General features: G+C 53.7%; 8 protein-coding genes across 8 annotated transcripts; 6 read left to right on the forward strand and 2 right to left on the reverse strand.

Annotated features, from left to right (window-relative positions):
* Window positions 1–8,904: 8,904 nt before the first annotated feature.
* IUM83_14033 (F-box protein) lies at window positions 8,905–10,104 on the forward strand (the record flags this gene model as incomplete). The annotated part of the gene is made up of 2 exons (XM_067938748.1): window positions 8,905–8,982; window positions 9,064–10,104. The coding sequence occupies 2 exons, from the start codon at window positions 8,905–8,907 to the stop codon at window positions 10,102–10,104; spliced, it is 1,119 nt and encodes a 372-aa protein (XP_067787517.1).
* Window positions 10,105–10,657: 553 nt separating this feature from the next.
* IUM83_14034 (uridine phosphorylase) lies at window positions 10,658–11,587 on the forward strand (the record flags this gene model as incomplete). The annotated part of the gene is made up of 1 exon (XM_067938749.1): window positions 10,658–11,587. One exon carries the CDS (start codon window positions 10,658–10,660, stop codon window positions 11,585–11,587), a length of 930 nt encoding a protein of 309 aa, XP_067787468.1.
* A 336-nt stretch (window positions 11,588–11,923) lies between these two features.
* On the forward strand, window positions 11,924–13,339 carry IUM83_14035 (Uridine phosphorylase; the record flags this gene model as incomplete). The annotated part of the gene is made up of 1 exon (XM_067938750.1): window positions 11,924–13,339. One exon carries the CDS (start codon window positions 11,924–11,926, stop codon window positions 13,337–13,339), a length of 1,416 nt encoding a protein of 471 aa, XP_067787469.1.
* Window positions 13,340–13,454: 115 nt separating this feature from the next.
* Window positions 13,455–15,014, forward strand: IUM83_14036 (Phenylalanine-tRNA ligase; the record flags this gene model as incomplete). Its single annotated transcript, XM_067938751.1, has 5 exons — window positions 13,455–13,572; window positions 13,660–13,816; window positions 13,909–14,692; window positions 14,765–14,881; window positions 14,964–15,014. The coding sequence occupies 5 exons, from the start codon at window positions 13,455–13,457 to the stop codon at window positions 15,012–15,014; spliced, it is 1,227 nt and encodes a 408-aa protein (XP_067787466.1).
* A 128-nt stretch (window positions 15,015–15,142) lies between these two features.
* Window positions 15,143–16,248, forward strand: IUM83_14037 (phenylalanine-trna ligase; the record flags this gene model as incomplete). The annotated part of the gene is made up of 6 exons (XM_067938752.1): window positions 15,143–15,161; window positions 15,240–15,385; window positions 15,452–15,481; window positions 15,538–15,639; window positions 15,729–16,058; window positions 16,153–16,248. 6 exons carry the CDS (start codon window positions 15,143–15,145, stop codon window positions 16,246–16,248), a joined length of 723 nt encoding a protein of 240 aa, XP_067787467.1.
* Window positions 16,249–18,859: 2,611 nt separating this feature from the next.
* On the reverse strand, window positions 18,860–19,066 carry IUM83_14038 (Ubiquinone biosynthesis protein COQ7; the record flags this gene model as incomplete). The annotated part of the gene is made up of 1 exon (XM_067938753.1): window positions 18,860–19,066. One exon carries the CDS (start codon window positions 19,064–19,066, stop codon window positions 18,860–18,862), a length of 207 nt encoding a protein of 68 aa, XP_067787474.1.
* Window positions 19,067–19,084: 18 nt separating this feature from the next.
* Window positions 19,085–19,441, reverse strand: IUM83_14039 (Ubiquinone biosynthesis protein COQ7; the record flags this gene model as incomplete). The annotated part of the gene is made up of 1 exon (XM_067938754.1): window positions 19,085–19,441. One exon carries the CDS (start codon window positions 19,439–19,441, stop codon window positions 19,085–19,087), a length of 357 nt encoding a protein of 118 aa, XP_067787472.1.
* A 1,479-nt stretch (window positions 19,442–20,920) lies between these two features.
* IUM83_14040 (Ubiquinone biosynthesis protein COQ7) lies at window positions 20,921–21,481 on the forward strand (the record flags this gene model as incomplete). Its single annotated transcript, XM_067938755.1, has 1 exon — window positions 20,921–21,481. The coding sequence occupies one exon, from the start codon at window positions 20,921–20,923 to the stop codon at window positions 21,479–21,481; it is 561 nt and encodes a 186-aa protein (XP_067787509.1).
* Window positions 21,482–24,235: the final 2,754 nt, after the last annotated feature.

Consider the following 24,235-nt stretch of genomic DNA (forward strand, 5'->3'; position numbering starts at 1 on the left):
CACTCTCAGTGCGAAGACGAAGCGAGAGCGCTTCGAGGAATAAGGTTGGGACTCGCTGAAGTCGAGTCCCTATTACGAAATTGCTGAGGGAGTACAAAGACGTACTCCCGGAAGAGATTCCTGCGGAGCTTCCGCAGGATAAGGGTATTCAGCACGAGATTGATCTCGTGCCGGGCACGAAGTACTGTGTCACGCGGCAGTGGCCACTGCCGCGAGAACAAGTAAAACCAATCGACGACTTCTTTGAAAGTCGTCGTAAAGCAGGACAAGTGCGGGAATCAAAGTCCCCGCACAGTGCTCCGACGTTCTGTGTCAAGAAGCCACAGGGCGGATGGCGCATCGTTCATTCGTATAACAAGCTGAACGATGCGACGGTACCGGCGCAGACGCCGATACCGCGAAAAGATGTTATCATCGATTCGATGGCCGGGAGCACCGTTTACAGTGCTCTCGACTTGCGAGGTGGATTCTATCAAATCCTAATGCGTGAGAGCGATATCCCTCTCACGGCAGTGAGCACGCCAAGCGGCATGCTCTGGGAATGGCTAGTAATGCCACAGGGGCTTAAGAACGCCCCTGCGACTTTCAACAGGTGCGTAACGCACTTGTTGCGCTCGGTGCGCGACTTCGCGCCGAGCTACTTCGATGATGTGTTCATCCACAGCCGAGCTGTGGACGGGAAGACCGACGTAGAGATGCACAGGGTGCATCTCCGGAAGCTACTTGAGCTTATGCGAAAGCATAAGCTCTACGCGAACCTGAAGAAGTGTATCTTCAGGGCGAGCGAGATACCCGTCCTCGGGTGTCTCGTAGGGAAGAATGGTGTTCGCCCTGACCCAGAAAAGGTCAGAGTGATCAATGAATGGCCAACGCCTTCAAGTGTCAAGGAACGGAGGCAGTTCCTTGGCTTGGCCACGTACTTGCGCAAGTACGTGGAGGATTATGCGGGCAAGATCCGCCCGCTGTCACAACTTCTTAAGAAAGAAGCTGTGTGGGATTGGACGGCAATTGCCAAAAGGCATTCGATGCAGTCAAGCGGGGCTTGACTGAGGCGCCGATCTTGGCAGTGGCTGACCAAGATCGCCCATTTCACGTAGTGTGTGACGCATCCGATTTCGCGATCGGATGCGCGTTGATGCAGCACGATCACGAGGGCCGTGATCGTGTCGTCTACTATCAATCGCGTCAGCTGAAGCCAGCTGAGCGCAACTATCCGGTGCATGACAAGGAACTCCTTGCCATGAAGTATGCACTCGCAAAGTTCCGAGTGTATTTGCTTGGGAGTAGACCATTTGTGGTCTACACCGACCATGCTTCACTGCGCACCGCAGTGAAGTCGCCACACATATCACAAAGAATGGCGAGATGGCTCTCATTCTTTGCGGAGTATAACTTCCGGGTCGAATACAAACCCGGAAGATTGAATGTAGTGGCCGACGTGTTATCACGTCGGCCGGACTACGCGGAAGCTGCCGACGTCAATGCCATTGACGTCATGCGATCGAGCAAACCCACATCGTCCCTGTTGGATGATGTGAAGGCCGCGTACGCGCACGACGCGGACGCGAAGCTCTTGCTGGCCTATGGCACAGCGCCTTCTGACAAGTCCCGTCAGAAGCTGCCCAAGCACCTTCGAGCGCGTGCACACCGCTTTCGTGTGCACGACGGACTGCTTCTTTATAATGCAGTCAACGACAACGCGGTCCGCGTTGTCGTGTCGAATGACCATGACCTGCGACTCAGGATCATGTACGAATATCATGACGCCCCGACTGCGGGACATCTCGGACGTGAGAAGACATATGTCCTTCTCACGCGCGACTTCTACTGGCACCACCAGTATAAGTGAGTGCGCAAGTACATCCGTGCTTGCGAGGTATGCCAACGCGTAAAGCCTGCGCCGTTCGCGCAGGCTCCGTTACAATCACTACCGACTCCGTCGGAGTGTTGGAAGTCCATGTCTTTGGACTTCATCTTTGGTCTTCCCCCGGACAGCGGAGGGAATACCTCTTCGTCGACCGCTTCAGCAAGATGGTACATCTTGCTGCGGTGCCGGCAGAGGTGACCGCGAAGCAGACAGCCCGTCTGTTCGTCGACATGGTGTTCAACCACCATGGCATGTCGTCCGACATCGTGTCGGACAGAGACCCGCGCTTCACAGCGCACTTGTGGCAAGAAGTGTTTACACTTCTTGGGAGCCAGCTTTCCATGTCGACTGCGGATCATCCGCAGACGGACGGTCAAACCGAGCGCGTGAATCGCGTGCTCGTCGATATGTTGAAGAGCTACGCTCACTCGTTCCAATACTGGAGCGAGTGCTTATCGATGGCAGAGTTTGCCATCAAAAACTCAGTGCATGCCTCGACCGGGCATACACCGTTCTACGTGAATACCATGCGGCATCCACGTCTACCGAGTTTACTCGGAGTGATGGCTCCCACTTTAAGTGGGGGAGGATCTACGACTGCAATACAGCAGCCGCAGAAAACCGCTGACACTTCCACAGTGTCAGCTGCAACAATGAACAAACCACATGAGTCTGCACAGGGCGCAGACTCCTCCAACAACAAGGACAAGGACCACGGGTCTGCGCAGGGTGCAGACACCGCGAAGAACCACGCAGAGACCGGGCCTCTAGCGGAGAGCGAGCTGAATGACTTCAGCTCGGATGCAATCAGTTTCATCACCAAAAGACAAGCCGTAATTCGGTTTGTCCAAGACACAATAGCAGCTTCTGTTGATCAACAGAAGCTGAACGCAGACAATGCGGGCAGAGGCAACACAAATGAATTTAAAGTTGGTTCATTAGTTTTGTTAGCTACACAAAACCTGCCTAGACATGCAGTTTCGGATTTCGGAGCAAGCAAGCTTGTTCCGCGCTTCATCGGGCCGTTCACTGTGTTGGCACGGCACGGCAACGCATACACGCTAGACATTCCGTCTAGCATGCGCCTCCATCCGACCTTTTACGTCGGACGGCTGAAGCCATACCTGCAGCACGAGCCATCTAGCTCGGCTGACCCGAAGCCTCGGCAGGAGCTGAGGCAGAAGCGGAGGACTTGGCCTCGGCGACGAGCAGCCTCTCCTCCAGCGCGCGGACGCGCTGGAGCAACACCTTCATCTAGGTCCCCAACTCGACCTGGATATTCGAGGCGGTCTGCGAGACCGCCGCGACTTGGGCCTTCTGGTTCGCCAGCTCCTGCTTCAGGGCGGCGAACTCAGCGCCCTGCAGACGCTCCACGGCGGTCACCCGGTCGTGGAGAGGCGCATACTGATCAGCCCGGGGCAGATCATACCCGGGGCGTGTTCCCACCCCCGCCACCGCCGATCCGTGACGCCCGCGGCTCAACCCGCTGGATTGTTGAGCGGATTGTTGACCATAGTATCCCGAAAACGAACCCTCAAGGGGCTCGTTTTCGTATTCGTTGGAGAGGATTTCCTCCCCATCAAGATACATGGGAGCCGCGGAACGTCTTGCTGAAGGACGTTCCGGAAATGGTGAGGGCGTACGAAGAGCAGTACGCGCTGGCGCAGCGGAAGTAGTGCGAGCGCTGCGGTCATCGCTACCGCCCGAACCCTCACGTGTTAAGAACTTAGCACGGAGCTCTTTGAGACTCTCGGGCACACGGAACGACGTGTACCCGTTCAGGTCGCGGTCGCTCAAGCGGACCGCGCCTGCGAAGCACTTCGTGCACTGAAAGCCCTCGGGCACAGCGCACGGCACATTTGCCTCCTCAGCAGCAACATGAAGTTGCTCCAGCTTTCCACGCTTCGAGTACGTCTCGAAGCGATCACGCGCTTGCTTAATCCGATCACGGTAAGCACTCGGTTTCTTGTTGAAGTTCTCAACAAAAGCATTCCAGCTTTGACAAAGTGCCTGTCATTCGGGCACTTTGCTGCGAGAAGAGGTCTTCTTGCTTTGAAACCATCGGAGCTCATGAAAGAGTCCGATGTAGTAATCGCGCCTTTGATGCGTTTCCGCGTCAAAGTGCAGCTCGGCAGCCACAGCGTCATCTTTGATGGTGCTGTATACGTACAGCGGCACCTCATTCGGAGGTACCGAGTTCCCATACCGGTCCGCGATCTCGGACGCGGACGGCATCCATGGATCGCGCGCTGCAGGCGCAGCGCGCGGAGAGCCTTGAGCTTTGACATCACGCGCTGCAGCAGCAGCGCGCGGAGTACTGAGAGCCCCAGCGGAAGCGAGTGGGGTATTGCTCTCAGTACGCGAACGCTTCGAACTCGAAGCGTCCGATTTGTCCCCTTCACGCGGGCGAACGTTCTTGGCGTGAGGGTCGAGCGATTCGCTCGACACTGAGTCTTTACGCTTTGAGGGCGAGTCCTCCTCGCCCTCCATGTCTTCATCGTCGTCGTCGAAGTCGACGACGTCGCCGTACTTCGCCTTCTGGCGTTCGAAGTAGTCGTCGATGGAGAGATGACTCCCCACCGACTTTGTGGACTTCTTCTGAGGCGCGCTCATCGTTGAATGAGCGCGGATTTCTTCTCCAAACGCGGAGAATTCACGAATGGTCAATTCCGAAGATTGACGTGCGGAGACCCCGCGCGTCTAACCTTAAGGGGGGATGGTGTAACGGGGTTACACGCACAAGTGGCTACAAGCCACTTGTGACTTTTAACAGATAAGATATCTGTTAAAAGTTTTAGATACTTCCTCACATTGGTGTAAATCACACCAATGGATACATTGAAGTGGGTCACCACAATGAGTGGTCCACACCTACCCAAAGATCCTATTGGTAGAAAGCAGCATCTTTCTACCAATCAGAGTCATGCATATTAGCGGGGCTCTGACAGCCAGCCGCTGTCAACCCTTTCATAGATGATAAACAGTTTTAGCAGATGTTAGAGGAAGATCAATTTACAAGCAATACAGTTCTCATTTTACCTAATCTAAGTCACTTGGAATCCCTTCTTATTTAACTTATATTTGTGTATTCAAATATAATTAACCTAAGTAATTACGAAGTACTTACGCTTCCTCGTACACGTTGCGCAACGTGTAAGCTAAAGTAGTGAGTCAAGTTAGACCCACTACACACTCGGTGCGACTTGGGGTCAACGCCAGCCCCACTCAGGTTGCACACGAAGCGGTAGGTTTTGTACTGAGCCATTAGACGCTGGTATTTGGTCTGGTATTTGCCTGGCGAATGAAAACGTAGGCATTGTAAGCAATCTTCACTCGGAACAACAAAAACCCGGGACAAGTAACCAACCTTGCATATCACGGTTAAAACGAGTCTTCATTGCCTCATCAATGCGGTGCCAAGCCTTCTTCTTATGGCCCTTCCTCCCCCCCACTCCCTCTCGCCACCATCACCAAGTCCAGCAGATGCTTCTCCATGTCCAGGTCCCACAAAAACTTCATCGATACTTCCTCCTTCGTGGAGCTTCCCCCTCGAGCTGCTTTTGCGGAATGGTCACGCCGCGCCCTTTCAGCATAATATCAGTATGGATTTCATAGATCACCAAAAAGGCTAATCTGAGAAAACGCATATTATGTGGGGATAATACGCATTATCTTTCAGCGTGTTTTTCAGAACATAATATGCATTATCCCCAGATAATACGTATTACCTTCTCAACGAACACGGCCTTATTATCTGAATCGATGCTTTGCCGATGATATCGACACCTACTTGTTGAAGTTAGAGCAATTCTTTGACTTGGTGACGCCATTTGGGCTGAAGCTCAGCGCGAAAAAGAGGAGTTTGTATCAACAATCTGTGAGATGGTGCAGTCGTATTATCAACAGCTATGACCCAGAGAGGATCGACTCCCTGCGTTCGATGCCGCACCCGGCCACCGCCGGCCAGTTGCAACAATTTCTTTGTGCAGCTAACTGGATGCGAGAGTCTATAGCAGACTATGCTTGTGTTGTCGAGCCGCTCCAGCGGCGACTTGATGACGCCTTCCGCAACAACAAACGCACAAAGCGTGTAGCTGCTGGAATTTCGATTGAGTTGTCTGGAGTAGAGCGAGATGCATACGATCACGTGAAGAATTTACTGGCGACATCCAGCACTCTGTCTCTGCCTGATGATGCGGCTATGACTTGCGTTTTCACCGACACCTCTGATATCGGCTTCTCGGTCATCCTCGCCCAGGTGAAGGATTTTGCACCGAAGGTTTCAATCACGACACAGAAGCATCAGCTGCTCACGTGTTTGAGTGGGACCTTCCAGGGCTCTCAGCTAAACAGGGCCGTTATTGAGAAAGAGGCCTATCCTATTGTGGTAGCCTGTGAGAAGCTAGATTATCTACTGCTGCGCGCAAGACCGATTCGTCTATTCTGTGACCACCGAAACTTAATTCACGTATTCGCCCCTCACACGAGCATCAAAAAGTACATACGCTGAAAACTTCTTCAATGGGCGCTGAAGCTGATGCCCTACCGCTTTATTATCGAGCACATTGACGGAACAGCCAACGTTTGGGCCGACATGCTCTCAAGGTGGGCCGGCCAGCCAACGACTGTGGTCAAGCTGAAGCGTTTCACTCAAAAGAAGACGAAGAAGCAGCGACCATTGACGAAGTCACCCGGCCAGCAAGCCCTGCGGCCCCTAGACGACGATGGTTTCACGTGGCCAACCCTGGCCAAATTCAGGGCGGCACAACAGCAACACCAGGCCCCTGTAGGTGTAGTTAGTGACAAGTACTGTGTGTTACGAGTTGACCAGCGAATCTGGGTCCCTCGAGCATGCACAGACCTCACTCAGCGTCTCTGTGTGATCTCTCACTGCGGGGCCCAGGGCCACCGCGGCAAGCAGGCTATGGTAAACCACCTGCGTCGAGTTTTTCACATCCCTGACCTACGGAGCGTCGTACAGACATTCGTGTCGACGTGGATGTTGTGTCCACAGATAAAGGGAGGAAAGATGATTCGTCGCCCGTGGGCGAAACTATTGAGTGCAATGAACGAAACGGAATCCTACCTTGGGATTTCTTGTCCTTAGGCGAATCCTTTGATGATAGTAAGTACCTATTGGTGCTAAAGGACCACGCAACGCATTTCTGTGAGCTGGTAGTGTGCGATGCAGCGGACAGTGCTGTCGCCACTGCAGCCATCCTCGACTGGCATAGCCGATTTGGAGCCCCACCAGTGTGGGTGAGTGACAACGGCAGCCACTTCAAAAACGAAGTGGTGACAGAGCTTTCCAGAAGGCTCAACAGCCAGCAAAACTTTACTTTGGCATACAGCCCTTGGATCAACGGATCTGTTGAGCGCGTCAATCGCGACATGCTTCAGGTACTACGAGTCATGACTCTAGAGTACAAAGTGTCGACGAAAGATTGGATCTATCTAGTACCATTAATTCAAGTCAGCTTGAACCATACGGCTCTACCTTCACTCGGCAATCGAACACCTGTAGGACTATTTACTGGGTTACCATGTTCGTCACCCCTCGCTGAATTCTACCCAAAGTTGGTCACACTGCCGAACAACACAGAGGAGATTGACAAGTATCTGGCAGAGTTGCGAACCAGCCTGTGCGCAATGCATCACCCCATTGCTGACCAGCGCCTCAAACAGAGGTTCCTCAACAAGAAAAAGGAGCGAGGGGAGAACATGGTAAACTTCGACGTGGGTGACTACGTGCTACGCTCACGCGTCGATGAGAAAAAGGGTAACAAGCTTCTCGTCACGTGGCAAGGGCCGTACAAAGTGGTCCGAGCGGACGCTCACTCCTTCCGAATCCGTCATTTAGTGACAGGGGATGAGTTCGATGTGCATGCATCACGTCTAAAGCTCTATGCGGACAGTAGTCTTCACGTTACCAAGGAAATCCTCGAGCACGTGGCCTCCCAAGGCATCATTTTGGTCATTAGTGAGCTGAAAAGCATCGCTGGAGCACTACAATCAAAGGCTATTGGGTCCTAGTAAGCTGGAAAGGCTTGAAGTCTGTAGAAGACTCGTGGGAGCCGCTGACATCTCTAGCCAAAAAAATTCAAGGTTCTCCTTGACCAATACAGTCAAAAACAAGACGCCAATGTGCGCAAGTGGAAGGACTACCAGTCCAAATATCAATAAATGTGGATGCATACTTTTACCAAAATCAAACATTTTCTTCAATCCTTATGGATTATGCTACCATGTCACTCAGCAATGTAAAATTATTTTACGCCACTTCCGAAACTAAACGGTCTAATATTAACTCCGAAACAATTCCGTAAGTTCAACTTCAACACGTTGCACCTGTAGCAGTTGTTACACAGCATAGGCATGGGTACACTGGCCCGTTACACCTGGTATATAACCCGGTGTAATTGTCTAGTCGAATCGCCACTAGCTATTATAGACTAGGCTAGGGGGGGCAGTGTAGTGGAGGAAATTTCCAGCCTGTCCAAGCTAGCAGTTTCAGCACCAACTGGTCGCAGTCAATAATGGCAAACGTGAGACTGCGACAACAAATCGTGTGCATAACGAAAAGCAAGCTGAGCATAACGTAAAGCTGATGACCAGCCAGAAATCCAGTGCACCATAACGACAAACTTGATGACTAGCTAACGACAGCCTAGATTGCAGTAGCTGCGGCTTCACTAGTTAGCAGGGGCCATAGAACTAGGAGTACCTCGTGTCCTATTCACGTTGCTGTTTTACCTTTGGCAATACAGACGAGGGCGTGAATAAGGAACGGGTGTCATCCTATAACCTCCAAAACCTAATGTTATGCAATTCTAGAGGGAAGAGCTTGAAGCATTGACATTGGCCATCATTGGCCAGCTCTCTGCACTGTGAGGAGCCGAACACGAAAGAGCAGCAATCATTTCGTTGCGTTTGCATTGAGTCTTATTATGCCCAGAATGTTCTCAAGGTTTACTGCGAAGCGTCACAAGTTCAGTTGCAACGTCTTCCTCATGCAACCTGCCAGGAGACAGCAAACGATGGCGGAGAAGGCAGTGGCGCTGCTTGACGCCGCGGCCCGCAATGACGAGAACACAGACGCGCAGAAGTCCGCCGAGGTGCGCCCTTGATTGAGCCTCGTAGCAGCAGCAGCAGCGGCGGCGGCAGTGACCTTTGTGCTTCCTTTTCCTGCTGGGCAGTCGGCGGAGAGCAGCGACTCGGAGAGCGAGTACGAGATCCTGTACCCGGGCGACGACGCCACCCAGGAGATCCTGAGCGACAGCGACTTCTACGGCAAGTTCATGCCTAGCGCCGACACGCTGTCCGAGTCCGTGCTGCGCTTCTGCGGCAGCTTCCCCGTGCGCATGGCGCCGCTGGTGGCGCGCGCGCTGGTGCAGCGCTTCACGGACGTGCGCTTCAACTGGGCCACCAAGACGCTGCAGTCCTTCCTGGAGGTGGTCTGCTGGGCCAGCGTCACGTACGCGACGTACTCGCTCTACGGCGACGTGCTGCTGGCCTTGCAGGTCGGCACCTTCGTCGGCGCCGTCATGTCCGTGTGCGACGAGGTCGTGCTGCAGTTCGTGCGCGGCTTGGCGCGCGTCATCCGCAACCAGTCGGGAGGCGGCGACCTGCTGCAGCGGCTGGGCTTCGACGTGCCCAAGAACGGCAAGGCACCGACGGACGGCCAGGAGATCACGCTCATCAAGAACCTGGTGTTCGGCTACCTCGGCGTCGTGGCGGTGCGCTCGCTGTGGGAGAACTTCCACGACGTCAAGTTCTTCGCGCTGCTGACGGCCTGCACGGGCGTGGCGTTCGTGGTGACAGCGGAGTTCTGCTGCCTGTGGCTGCCGACGCGACGCGTGGGGCTGACCCTGCAGTCGCGGTTCACGCAGGTGCGACGGAACTGGCAGGAGCACTGGCTCCGGTCGATGGTGGAGGTGCTCTGCTGGATGCTGTCCACGAGCTACTTGTACTACAGCTCGGAGGACTTCTGGTGGGCCTTCCGGGTAGGCACGCTGGTCGCCGTCGGCGTGAGCCTGGGGTCGGGGCTCGACCGCCTCGCAGACGTCGACGTCATGCACATCGAGAAGCCCGAGTACGGCTTCTGGGAGGAGCGAGCGCTGGACGACCCGTTCATGGCGCTGGCCGGGCGACTGGTGAAGGTTCAGCTCGCGCTGGAGTCGACCTGGCGCGCAGTGGAGGCAGAGGCCATGAACATGTACGAAAACTTCGGCGAGTGAAGAGGCCGATCGATGCCCATGGAGCCGAATCTCAATCCCAGATCGGACTGTACGATTGTTGCTCTCTCACTTTCTCTTCTCTTCCTTCTCGCGCAGCGTCTCTGGTGACGCGCGAGCACCGCGATACTAACCCGACACGCGTCACCTCAGCGAGGCCGCCATGCTGCGCATGATGGCGGCTGTTACAGTCGCTACCGGTAGGACAGGCGCCGCGCATGCTTGCAGGCCGCAATAAAGCCGCAACTTGGCGGCTCTATTCGTCTGCAGCGCTTCACGTTGAAGCGGCGTCGACGCTATACTTACCGTCGCCCCGACTATAGCATTGGCGCTGCTATCATTCCGCGCCGTTAGTCTCGATCAAAGCATCAATCCGGTGCGCAGCGCGCATGCATGGTTGTACTTGTGCAAAAGGCAACTTGGCCGAGTCTGTCCCAGGCCATCGACCGCGTACCTCTGCGTCTTAGCCGGCGATGGCGCACCACCAGCGGCAGCAGCAGTATCCAATTCTCCCCATCAAGCTCAAGTCTTCCACCGTCCTCTCTCGTCAAGAAAGATGGCTCCCAACATGGACGCAGTCGCCACGGCCGCCCCGCTGGCGCACGTGCAGAACAGCCACATCCGCGAGATGCACTCGGACGTGCTGTTCCACATCGGCCTCACGTGCTCGCAGGAGGAGCGGCAGCAGGTGGCCGCCACCTTCGGCGACGTCAAGTTCTTCATCACGGGCGGCAGCGCCGAGCGCATGACCAACTTCGCGCACGCCGTGGCCAAGGAGCTGGGCATCGCCACGCCCTACGGCTACAAGCTGTCTCCCATCGGCAGCACGTCGCGCTACACGCTGTTCAAGGTGGGCCCCGTGCTCGTGGCCAACCACGGCATCGGCATGCCCTCCATCTCCATCCTGCTGCACGAGGTCACCAAGCTGCTCGAGTACGCGGGCGCCCACGGCGCCACGTACATCCGCATGGGCACGAGCGGCGGCATCGGCGTCGAGCCGGGCACCGTCGTCATCACGTCCGAGGGCGTCAACAACAGGATGCAGTCCGTGGACGAGGTGGCCGTGCTCGGCGCCACCGTGCAGCGCCCCTCCATCTGCTCGCCCGAGGTGCGCGACGAGATCATCACCGCCGCCAAGGAGGTGGGGCTGCCCTACGCGGTGGGCAAGACGCTCAGCTGCAACGACTTCTACGAGGGCCAGGGCCGCCTGGACGGCGCCATCTGCGAGTACACGCTCGAGGACAAGATGGCCTTCCTGCAGAAGCTGTCGGACGCCGGCGTGCGCAACATCGAGATGGAGGCGCGCTGCATGGCCGGCTTCTGCCACAAGCTCCGCATCCCCGTCGCGGTGGTCTGCGTGACCCTGCTGAACCGCCTCAACGGCGACCAGGTGCTCTCGAGCCACGAGACGCTGCAGGGCTTCGAGCAGCGCCCCGGCGCCGTGCTGCTGCACTACATCAAGAGCAAGGTCAACGCCTCCGCGTAGACAGACTTCTGTAGATAGACTCGTGTCAATATGAAAACGTTTTTGCTCCAAGACGTGCTGTCGGCAGCGCAGAGCTGCAGCGGGCGTTATTGAATAGTTCGTCGTTGCAGAGCGCCAACTGATCGCGCTGCAAGCACGTCAAGGTGCTCAGCCCAGCAATCCAGAAGCAGATACACAACGCGGCGAGTGCCGCTTGGGCGGCCCACTTCAACATCCCCAAGAAGAAGGGCGGAACACGCCCGCGATAACTGCTGCAGCCGAGTCTGCAGCATTCACTTTTCAATCGCCGATACACTGGCACGACGTTGGACCAAGCCCCGCAGGTGACGACGCACCATGACCTCCAGCTCGCGAGCCACGCACCCCGTGTGCTTCCAGTCGCAGTGGGGAGACTCCGGGCTGGGCGTGAACGTGGCTGTGAGCGGGATCAGCAACATCGGGGCCACCGCCAACCGCGAGAACCAGGACGCGTTCTTCACCTTCTACGATCCCAAGAACGCCGCCTTGGTGGTGGGTCTCTTCGACGGCCATGGCAGAGACACGGGCCGAGACGTGGCCACAGCAGCCAAACGGTACTTCGAGGCGCAGTTCCAGGGCTACTCGCACGAGGACTACGCGCGGCTGCAGCGAGACCCGGAGGGTTTTTTCCACGAGTTGTTTGCTTCGTGCCACCAAGTCCTCAAGTACATGCTGCGCGACCTCTACGAGCGAGCGGGCCACTTCGTGGAGGAGCACCAGCCCGACGGGTTCTTGGTGCGTCACAATTGGCACACCGGGACGGTTGCCAGCGTCCGTGGCGGTACCACGGCGACGGTCGTGGTGGTGTTAAACGGCCGAATGTATTTAGCGAATGTGGGCGACTCGGCGGCGCTGATGATCTCGACCCGGCCTGCAATGCGCGCGGATGACGTGAAAGTTCACGGAAATGATGGCGCGGATGTGCTCCGGCAGAACGAGCAGCTGAATGATGACTCGAGCGAAGGCAACAACCACACGCCAAGGTCCAATATATTGATACTCTCGGGCAACCACAGTCCCGAAAGCGCCACCGAGTTCTTCCGCGCTCGGTCTACACGACGCAGTTCACTAGATGCTGCATTGCCAGCTCTGCGCTTCGTGTACGACAGCACGGAGCCGAAAAGCCGACGACTCCCCGTCTTCACCTTGGCCAACAACGGCGAGCTGCACCGGAACCCAAGAGGCGACTACTACAAGAACGTTCGCGATGAATGGGCAACAGTGGTTGCAACGCCATTCACCTCGCTGTTCCCGGATGCGCTGGCGTTCACTCGTTCGCTCGGGGACTTCCACATGCACAGCTACGGCGTCAGCTGCGATCCGACCGTGACGGAGTTGTCACTCGAGTGGGTCGTGGCCAGACACCTTCGACTCGCCACTCACTCGCTAGACAACCAAGATTCGCACAACTACGACGACGCAGACAAAGACAGAATGAGCTGCGCCTCGAACAGCAGCAGCGAGGAGCCGAGCGAGCACACGTTCATGTTGCTGGTGGCGTCCGACGGGGTCTGGGACAACTGGGCGTTCCGTGACCTGCACTCTTTCCTGTGTACTGCAAACGATAACAAGAGCTTGCGGCAGCAAAGCGAAGTAGTGTCCACCGAGTTCGCTCCCGTGGACGCCGTGGTGTCCTCGCTGATGGACGTCAACCTTCAACGCGCCGCCAGCTACTTCGGCGACCAGGCGGACAACATGACGGCCGTTCTATGCAACTTCGCCTTCAGAAACTGAGTTAGATCATAAATATACACATATGCGTATGCATAGGCTTCTCGCGTGCGCCACACCATATTTTGTCGCGCGTCCACCGCCGCAGATCACGAGAGACCAGCAGGCCCAGAAGATCATGATGCGCCGAGCGGCCCAGGGCTTCGGCGCGCGATGCGCCGCCATGACGAGACGCCCGAGCGCGCTGCAGAATGTCAACAAGTGCGCAGCCCGCGCGCTGGCCACAAGCGGCTCCGGTTCGTGGAGATAATGGCGTGGGTGCGCCATTGACACACCCGACGGATTGACTGACCGCCTTGTTGCCAATGCTATTGCTGCTGCAGAGCTGGAGTGGATGAAGAACCGCGACCCGTACTGCAACGTGGGCGAGTCCATCGCAGCCAAGATCGGCGTGAACCTGCACCGCCAGCCGAACCACCCGCTGCACATCATCAAGACCAAGATCGAGGGCTACTTCGACGACCTGCACCAGACTCACGGGTGCGTCGGGCTCTGGCAATGCTCTGAGCCTCTGATGGTTGGTGGTGGTGAGTCGGTTTGGCTGACAGACTTGTGTCTTACTAATCTTGCAGCGCCCCCAAGTTCACGGTCTTTGACGATCTGGACCCCGTGGTGACGACGTACGACTGCTTCGACTCGATGCTCGTGCCCAAGGACCACGTGAGCCGCAAGGTCACGGACACGTACTACGTGGATGAGAACCGCGTACTTCGCGCGCACACTAGCGCGCACGAAGTGGCGACCATGAAGAAGGGCTTCACGTCGTTCTTGGTTTCGGGCGACGTGTACCGTCGTGACGAGATCGATGCGAGCCACTACCCGGTGTTCCACCAAATGGAGGGCGTGCGCATTTTCTCTGAGCTTGATGCGGCGACACCTCGGGAGGAGAAGGTGGCGCATGTCAAGGAAGAGCTGAAGAAGACGCTGGAAGGCATGGCGAAGGAGCTCTTTGGCGATGTGGAGATGCGCTGGGTGGAGGCATACTTCCCGTTCACCGAGCCGTCGCTTGAGCTGGAGATTTACTTCAACGGTGACTGGCTGGAGGTGCTGGGCTGTGGTGTGCTGCAGCAAGAAATCGTGCGCAACGCTGGACTTGGCGAGAACGTCGGCTGGGCGTTCGGACTTGGTCTCGAGCGTCTTGCTATGGTGCTGTTTGACATCCCCGACATCCGTCTCTTTTGGTCCCAAGACGAGCGCTTCATTTCGCAGTTCAAGGACGGCCAGATCAGCAAGTTCAAGCCCTACAGTAAGTACCCCGCTTGTTTCAAGGATGTGAGCTTCTGGCACGACGACAACTTCCACGAGAACAACTTGTGCGAAATTGTGCGTGACATCGCTGGCGACATGGTCGAGCAGGTACGGGCAATTACAGTTCACCTAATGCAAAACCCCAACGACTGTCAGTCCTCACGCTTGTATTTGCTACAGGTGGCTGTCGTGGACGAGTTCACGCACCCGAAGACTCAGCGCAAGAGCAAGTGCTACCGCATCACGTATCGCCACATGGACCGCAACCTTACAAATAGTGAGGTTGACGACATTCAGGTAATATATTATACTCCTGCTCAAAAAATGTGCCAGGTACTTCAGGCAGATCACTAACATCAAACTTATTGCCGATGCATAGGAGGTCGTGCGTGGCAAGATGGTGAAGGACCTTGGTGTTGAACTCAGATAGATTTTGGAAGCTTGATGTTGAGCTAGATGTACCAAAGCACGGAAGGGTATGCCAAAGCATGAGGAAAACAAAATCAAACAACCCAAAAGCTGAGGGCTATACTTGATCTTGCTTTGCTGCTTCACTCACTGTGGTGTCCAAAAGAAGGTATGGTTCCTGCATTGTCTCGTCGAGTTCATCTTATTGCTTGCTTAGGAACCGTTTTGTTTGGCTGAAACGGATAAGCGAGTGAGGAGGCGAAGACAAAACAGGCCACTCGTGCGCGCGCTGGCACAGCGCACCGATTATCTTGTGTCAGCATGGAGGAAGTGGCTAGAAACCCAACGAGCCCAGCAGGAGACTGGAAGCGAAGGTTTCAGAGGGAAACCAAGGTAAGAGCTGTGATCTGCTCGCCCTAGAGGCCTTTAAGACTCATCGGACATTACTTGGATGTGAAGGTCAACAAGGAACTAGGCCGACGGCTTCGGGTATGCCTTGTCAGTCAAAACATGTACGCTTTGGTACTGATCGTTCATTATTGTAGGAAACAAAACATCAACTCGAGGAAGAAAGGTTGCGGTCGCAGGAGTTGACGACTCAGCTGCTTCACTACAAAAGACATCTGTACGGCGATGAAAAACCGAATGTGCGCGTTTTCGTATTGCATCTTCACACGAATATGGCTGAAAATTGCTAATCAACGCCTTTTTGCTTCTTACATTTGCTGCATGCTAGAAACAGGATGGTGAGTGCTGTAACTGCGAAAGGCTTGACGAGGAAATTGCCAAGCTCAAACGCATCATCGCTGAAGCTGGCTTTTCCGCAACCCAGGAATTGGACTTGGAATCGAAGAATACTCAGCACGAAAAAGATGAGTGCACACCAGAAAGAAATTTTTCTGAGTTTGAGCAAGAGGACCCAGCAGAGAAACAGACCGATGGTAGCTCTTCAGCAACGCAACCCGTGCCATTTCAGCCGAGCGTAGCAAATATGCCGTTGCTGAGCACACAATCAGCGGTAACCGCTGTAGGGATCAATGGACCTGAGACCGACGATAGCAATCAGGTGGACCACGACTCTCCTCGACAGATTTTCACTGACATTGATGACTCATCCCTCGGTGCTTTGTTCAAATATGCCGTTGTGCTTGCTGGTCCAGTACCCACCAAAACTAAACCAAAGCCACGCTTATCATTCACGGATCGGTTCAAACCTTTGGATGTTCCGCGAACACGGAATCCCCAGGAGTGTCTAGAGCAGTCTGAGCAGCAAGACAATTTGGCTGCCCAGGAAGAGGTTTCTGGTCGTCCAAGAAGTGCTCCAGCTGGCAAGTGGAAAGCAATATCTCCGAATGGTGGTAGCATGTGGCCGTTAAAACGATCATCACCGTCAGTTCTGGATAACGTTAACGAAGCGAGAGTACCATCGCCACTAAGACGAGCAGCTACGGGATTATTATCAAATCTTGTGCCCAATGGACTGCGAGGTGGATCTCCTTCGCTAAGCGCGCCATCAACACCCCCACTCCCTCCCCCTGCTTCGCCTAAAGCTAGCACACCACCACCTGTTGAAGTTTCCCCAGCGTCAAAGCTCTTGTGTGTATATCCACCCAATGCTGGTGAAGTCCAAGAGCTTGAAGGTTTACTGGAGATATGCTTTCCATACGGAGAAGAACCCCCACTCACAAGCGATTTCTCAATTACGCAGCTCAGACGTTCGCTGCAAGAGCGACATCGGACGTACCGAAGTCCGAACTCAACTTTTGTGTTGACAATCGCCAGTGCTAGCAATCCAACGGAAGTAACCTATGCCATTTGCGTGCGCTGTCCGTTGTTTCCGGACAGAGAAGACAATGATGACACTGACCCTACAGCGTCGAAACGTGAGGATCCTCCGAAGTTTTCGGACGGACCGACTCAGTGCTGTTTGTGCTTGCTAAGTCCCTATCCCTTCTTCGGCCTCTTTTTCAAGGTTTTGTATGGAATTGCTGTGCTCTGGAACAACAAACGAAGGGAAGGTTTGACGCTGAGAGCGACCAGAACAGGCTCGGCATCCGATACTTTGGCTACAATGCTGGAGAAACCTTTGGGGATGCTAGACTTTGTGGAAGTGTTTCAGGGAGTAATGGAACGCTTGAAGGCGATGGAAATTCCGGCTATGGGTGGGTGGAGCCGCATGGTTCTTTCTCCACAAGTCACACATTTGGCTTTCCACCGTCCTCACAGTTCAAGTCTGGCCGTGGAGCGAAGACACTTACTACTGGAATACGCAGCTCCAACCCTCTTCGGTCTCCTATCAGTGGACCAGGTGCTCTTTTTGCTCGGGTGCTTGTGTAGCGAGCGTAAAGTTTTGGTGGTGTCGGATCATGTCAACATCGTCAGTTCCTGTGTTCTCGCGCTTATTACGCTACTTCACCCACTACAATGGGCCGGCCCAGTAATTACAGTGCTACCACCTAGGCTCAACGAGCTCCTAGAGGCACCTGTTCCATTAATTGCTGGTCGGGTCTCCATCAATTCGGCATCGATACGAAACTTTTCAACGTTGGATCGCCCGATGAAAGACGTCATCGAAATGAATATGGATCAGAATGCTTTGCATATGCACGACGAAGATCTGATCACATACCATGAGCTTAAACTTCCAGAATGTGACGAGTTGGTTCACGAGCTTGACCCCTATTCGGCGCAGCTTTTTGGAAAGCATGACGCTCCCGATTTTCCGACCGTTCAACAAGATGAGGCATGCAAGATTATGTGTGCAAGGATTCACCATCACATTGAATCCATCTGTAATTTAGCTATGGCGGACAAAAATGGAGATATGATCATCGGGACGGATTCTCCGGGGAAACAATCAGATTGTTCTTCCTCAGAAACCTCTCCGCCTCGGGGATCGATCACGCGCCTTGGTGCTGAGCGCCGTTGTAGTGCCATGGTTGCTGACTACATAAATCGTTTTCAAGAAACTCAAATGTTCAGCATGTTCACACTGCAAGCCCAAGACGCACAGAACGAAAGTGACGAAGGTGATGCTGAGCACGATGACAGCGAACACGATGGTCACAATGATGAAGAATATCACTATGAAATCAAGGATGCATGATTAATCCGATAGGAATCACATTCTTCAGTACATTCGACCAATTTCTTGGTTTTGAACCAGCGAATGGAAGTCCACCCATCCGCTACATGTAATTTCCCAAAGGGGGATAGTCTCTTGAAGAAAAGAGAGCAGAACAACCGTAACATATCAATTACCTAACAATCGGTAGATCTTACGAAGTAAATATACACAGGTAGATGCCATCAGCTTTATTTGGCAAATCGGTATCAATACTTCGTATACTCGCTAGGATGATAATATCTACGACTACAAAGCCGATAAGCACTTTCATCATCGTTTTAGCGTACATGAGTACACCGCCAAGAAGCATTGTCACGAGGAATTGATACTGCGATCGCTTGACTATCGGCATCTCACGTTCATACACAACAAAGCCAATGCATGCGAGCATGATGCATGCAAGTAAACATGCGACTACCAAAACCGCTTGTGATGCTGTGGCGGTGTAGGGCACGTATTCACAGTCAATCAAAATCGAATCAGGGAGAGCCATACCGTCGCTGCATTCGCTTGAGAACGTTGTATTTGAGCTATTCGGCAAAAACCAGCGGTATGTCACCTCGCGTTCCCCCCCCCCATACTGGGTTCATAGTTCAGTGTTTATATTAGGTATTTATGTGAACGGTGCCCATGCACCTCGCTCGAAAAACAAGTTCCGATCCTAGATTCTTCCGCACCATGTCGACTGGACTACATCCCCCTGACGATGACCACTAGCCGTCTCAGCCCCAACCTGCGCTCTACTCGTCGTCCGCCTCCACCTCCTCAAAGCGGCCACGTTTCTTCATATAGTCACTGAACGCCATCGAGCCCAAGAGTAGCGCCACCACCGCCGTCTGCCCGTAGATGCGCGTGTGCATGATCTGCTGCGAGCGTTGAATCGACGTGTTCATGCTCTGGTACGCGAAGATGCCGCCCACGAGCGGCACGCCCGCCGTCACGAGCATGCGGTACGGGTGATCGTATCAGTAGTTAGCGGCACGTTGGTACATCTTCAGCGAGGCTTGCTTGGGCACCCGCAGCTCGACGAAATTGGGGTCCATGGCGGCCAGGTACATCTGCGGGTTGCGAGCGCCTGCCAGCATGCGGTTCTCCGATACGAAGGAGAAGACGGCCATCGCTGGCATCAAGGCCAGAGCCGTCTTACCGCTCACTCCGAGTCGGACACGGAAGGCTGGCCAATACTTGTTCGCCGACAGCACCGCGGCGCCAGCGACCATCCCTGTCACCGATCCGGCCTTGATGCCGGACATGTAGGCGTGCCACGTGATGACATCGCGCGTCGATTTGGGAGCCATCATCGAGTTAGAGGAGTGCTGCATGTTGGTCTTGCTAGTCTCGTTGGGTTGCTTGGACTATCGTTGGACGCTTGTTGATCGCTTGCTTGCTCCCTCGATAGGAAAGCTTAGCTGTTTTTTTAAGTTGCTTGTTCGCTGTATATTCGGGAATGAGGACTTCGACGTCATCGGTGTGGGTCTTATAGCAACCTTCAAGAGGCCGCAGGAATGGTATGATGCAACCGTGAGCTCTATCCTCGCGGTAGACAAGATCGTGTGCCTGACCGCTGCGCCAAGAGGTCCAGACCGGGGATTAAAAGACAACGAAGAAAACAGAGAAGTGCGATAAGTTGGTGTGCCTGACTTGATCGAGCCTGATCCCATTGGCGGATCCCACTTCATCCCAACGGCTTCGTGTTTCATCAGATCTTGCCTGTTCCTAAAAAGTAATCTAGATTTGGTTAACGATGGTTTCTTACATGGCGGAATCGCATCCCACCAAGAAGGTGCCAAGCGAGTTGCCATCGATTATTTATCGTGTTCGTGAAAATACCACTGATGATTTTCCTTTGTTTTTCCGGTGGTGTCTAGCATAAAATCGGTTTGTCAAAGGCTAGGCTCGCTTGGAAAAACGAAAACTCAGAATGTGGTCGTCATCTTCGATTCCAAGACTGGCTCTTCGCCATTGGGTTCGTTCAGAAAAAAATATATGGTATCGCTAGATCGTTTATATACCCCATGTAGTGTAACAGAAATCAGGATCTCAATCCTTGCCATAGCGGATCATGGTTTCACTTCCATAAATTTAAATTGTGGATGAGGGAATGAATCGCCACGTACTGAAACAAAGCCTGGGATTGCGAACACGTAGATATAGTGTATAGCAGAGTACTTTTAACTAGTTTAAAAAGCGGTACGTTTCCATTGTTAAGCAAATCTAGACTACTTTTTAGTAACAATCCGAGCGGAGGTATCCACGAACGAAAACAACAGGGTCGCCACGCTGCCCCACTTGCCAACGTAAACTATAAAACACTTATCAGGTCTCACCTTAGTACAAGCCAACTGCTAGAGTCCCAGGGACGGGTATGGTCACAGCGCCAGCCCACAACGTGGTAAGATCTGATGAAACACGAAGCCGTTGGGATGAAGTGGGATCCGCCAATGGGATCAGGCTCGATCAAGTCAGGCACACCAACTTATCGCACTTCTCTGTTTTCTTCGTTGTCTTTTAATCCCCGGTCTGGACCTCTTGGCGCAGCGGTCAGGCACACGATCTTGTCTACCGCGAGGATAGAGCTCACGGTTGCATCATACCATTCCTGCGGCCTCTTGAAGGTTGCTATAAGACCCACACCGATGACGTCGAAGTCCTCATTCCCGAATATACAGCGAACAAGCAACTTAAAAAAACAGCTAAGCTTTCCTATCGAGGGAGCAAGCAAGCGATCAACAAGCGTCCAACGATAGTCCAAGCAACCCAACGAGACTAGCAAGACCAACATGCAGCACTCCTCTAACTCGATGATGGCCCCCAAGTCGACGCGCGATGTCATCACGTGGCACGCCTACATGTCCGGCATCAAGGCCGGATCGGTGACAGGGATGGTCGCTGGCGCCGCGGTGCTGTCGGCGAACAAGTATTGGCCAGCCTTCCGTATCCGACTCGGAGTGAGCGGTAAGACGGCTCTGGCCTTGATGCCAGCGATGGCCGTCTTCTCCTTCGTATCGGAGAACCGCATGCTGGCAGGCGCTCGCAACCCACAGATGTACCTGGCCGCCATGGACCCCAACTTCGTCGAGCTGCGGGTGCCCAAGCAAACCTCGCTGAAGATGTACCAACGTGCCGCCAACTACTGGTACGATCACCCGTACCGCATGCTCGTGACGGCGGGCGTGCCGCTCGTGGGCGGCATCTTCGCGTACCAGAGCATGAATACGTCGATTCAACGCTCGCAGCAGATCATGCACACGCGCATCTACGGGCAGACGGCGGTGGTGGCGCTACTCTTGGGCTCGATGGCGTTCAGTGACTATATGAAGAAACGTGGCCGCTATGAGGAGGTGGAGGCGGACGACGAGTAGAGCGCAGGTTGGGGCTGAGACGGCTAGTGATCATCGTCAGGGGGATGTAGTCCAGTCGACATGGTGCGGAAGAATCTAGGATCGGAACTTGTTTTTCGAGCGAGGTGCATGGGCACCATTCACATAAATACCTAATAAAAACACTGAAGTGAAATTAGTATGCTGGTTACGCGCAAACTATTGTAGTGTTGGCGTACCGAGTACTGGAGACAACACGAAGGTGATGATATCTTGGGCTTGTTCTAGCAAGTTAAATTGAGCCAGGGCGCTTGCTTGCAGTAACGTAGCTAAGTCCAGCTCAGCAGTGTTCATACTCGGATCGTGGAGTGCGAAACCTCAATCTCGCTGCATATGAATCTCAGCAATCGATTCAGCGATGCTGCATACTTCGAAGTACTTTGAAGTAGTTGCCATTCGCCGATGCAATGCACGGTGTTCAGAAAGGATAATTCGGAGATGTCGTATTGCAGCTCGGAGCTATATTAATACTTAGGTCCGTGAAACGAACGAAGCAGACTATCTTGGTGTACTCTAACATACGCCGTCAGGTTCTCCTTGTCAGCAGACCTTGCGCGCCTGACGGTGCAAGCGCTAGTTACGACGATTAGCAATGCTTTATGCCCGGTGTGGTGGGTCTGTATTGCGTGTTGGCAGAAGTTTACGCTGCATTGCAATAGCATTTATTGCCTGGCAGGTGAGTTCTGATGGCACTATTCCTGCGTCGTCTTGCACCGACTGATGAACTTGTTCAGGCATTTGCTCTTCTCTTTTCACAGATATCTGCAGCTGTAGCCCCCAACCAATTGTTGGGAACTTGCTTTGATGATGAGTGGGCAGCGTCAATATCTGCAAACTTGTCTATCTCGGTTACAGACCGCGATTCATCTGGCACCTTGATCAATCCGTACCTACATGGGGCTCTTAGCACTCCACGTTTCCGCGTGAACGATGCCCGTACAGCCCGTTCACGTGATACGCTTTTCAAGTCTGACTGTATGCCTTCGGATTCAGTTTTCTATGGTGTTGGCGCACGTATCGACAGCAATGGAATTGTCACCAATCCAGGGCGTGTCAATGGCACACTTGTACTGGAGATCGACACCTGGAGCTCACACGCACTCTCCTCGACGGTTTTAGCTATTCTAGCGCAGGAATTGGTCCGTGTACATGCTTCGATATATATCGTCGTTTTACTTCTTCACGGAACTAAACATCGTCTTTCGTTGTAGCTAGGGTATGAAGTATCCTTCTTCCAAGCTTCCGGTTCAGCAGATATGACACAGCGAATGTCTTCTGTCAAAACGGGAACTTGCTCTCCCACTCATGCAAATATCGAGGTTTGGATGGGCGCAGCAGCAGTACGCTCGTTCGCTGTATACTCCAATGAATCCTCTTTCGTTGGAAGCGTGGGGTATGACGGACTCTCAGGTCTATTCGCAAGCACTTCGTTCATTGAAACTGGGCTGACTGCGTCGACACCGTTCAGCGCTGACTTTTGGAGAGATTATCGTGATAAAGATGCTCTAATCTATGAATTGCGCGCCTCTATTCTCTTCAACAACTCAGATCATTATCCTCCAAAAGAGTCTGGCTGTGCTGACGGTGTACTGGGCTGTAAAGACTCGTGCTCCAAGTCTGAAGCTTGTACAGCAAGAGAGCTGCAGGGACAGGAGTGCCTTGTGGTCATTATGATGGTTGCGTCGTACGATCTTGGATATTTGCAAGCCTCGATGTCCAACAACGGAATTCCAGCCTACTTTTGCTTCCTTGGTATATCTGGGTCCGCAAAGTATGTGGCTGAAGCACTGGCGAACAAGACGCCTGTAGCTTTCTACAATTATCAGCCTGACGATTTTTTTCAGCATTACTCCGGAAAAATCGAGCGAGTAGCTTTGCCATGGGCTACACCTGAGCTAACAGCGATGAATACGGGTGATTTTGGAGAAAATGGTTATGGTAATGCTACGAACAACCCCGTTCGTGTCGACTTCCCGCACGTGCTCCTTGGAAAGTACTATGCCAATGTGTTATCTTCGAACGAGGGTGGAATAGCTAGTCTGATAAATGTGATCATGCTGTCCGAAAAAGACATGGACACTTTACTTAGTTCCTACGACAAATTACGCAACGCTGGCGTCCTATCGGAGACCGAAAGCCACTTTACAGCTGCCTGCAGCTGGCTACGCACGCCTGAGAACTATGCCATTTGGAATGGCTGGTTAGACCCTCTACCCGCGTGTGAATATGATGTCCATTATAGCTATGTCATAGAAGGGTGCGACACTACATCGAGCGGCACAGACTCTTTCCCTCGCCGTGTAAAATTTTATTGGCGATCACCACGACCAGAAAACGAGTCTCTACCTTATAATTGTGACCCGTACCATTTACCAAACTCGCGGTTGCCCAGCACACTGGCCACTAGTCGGTCCTGTTCCTGGCTCACTGAAAATACTAACATTTGGCTGGTGTGGGCAACTCTGGGCACACAACCGACATGTGATACTAGTTTCTATACATACGACGTTTCTGAGTGCACAACCTCGGGTCGACGCGAGGTGACATACCGCTGGTTGTTGCCGAATAGCTCAAATACAACGTTCTCAAGCGAATGCAGCGACGGTATGGCTCTCCCTGATTCGATTTTGATTGACTGTGAATACGTGCCCTACACCGCCACAGCATCACAAGCGGTTTTGGTGATCGCATGTTTACTTGCATGCATCATGCTCGCATGCATTGGCTTTGTGGTGT

Source organism: Phytophthora cinnamomi, assembly GCF_018691715.1.
Source record: "Phytophthora cinnamomi strain GKB4 chromosome Unknown Contig60, whole genome shotgun sequence".
Lineage (NCBI taxonomy): Eukaryota > Oomycota > Peronosporomycetes > Peronosporales > Peronosporaceae > Phytophthora > Phytophthora cinnamomi.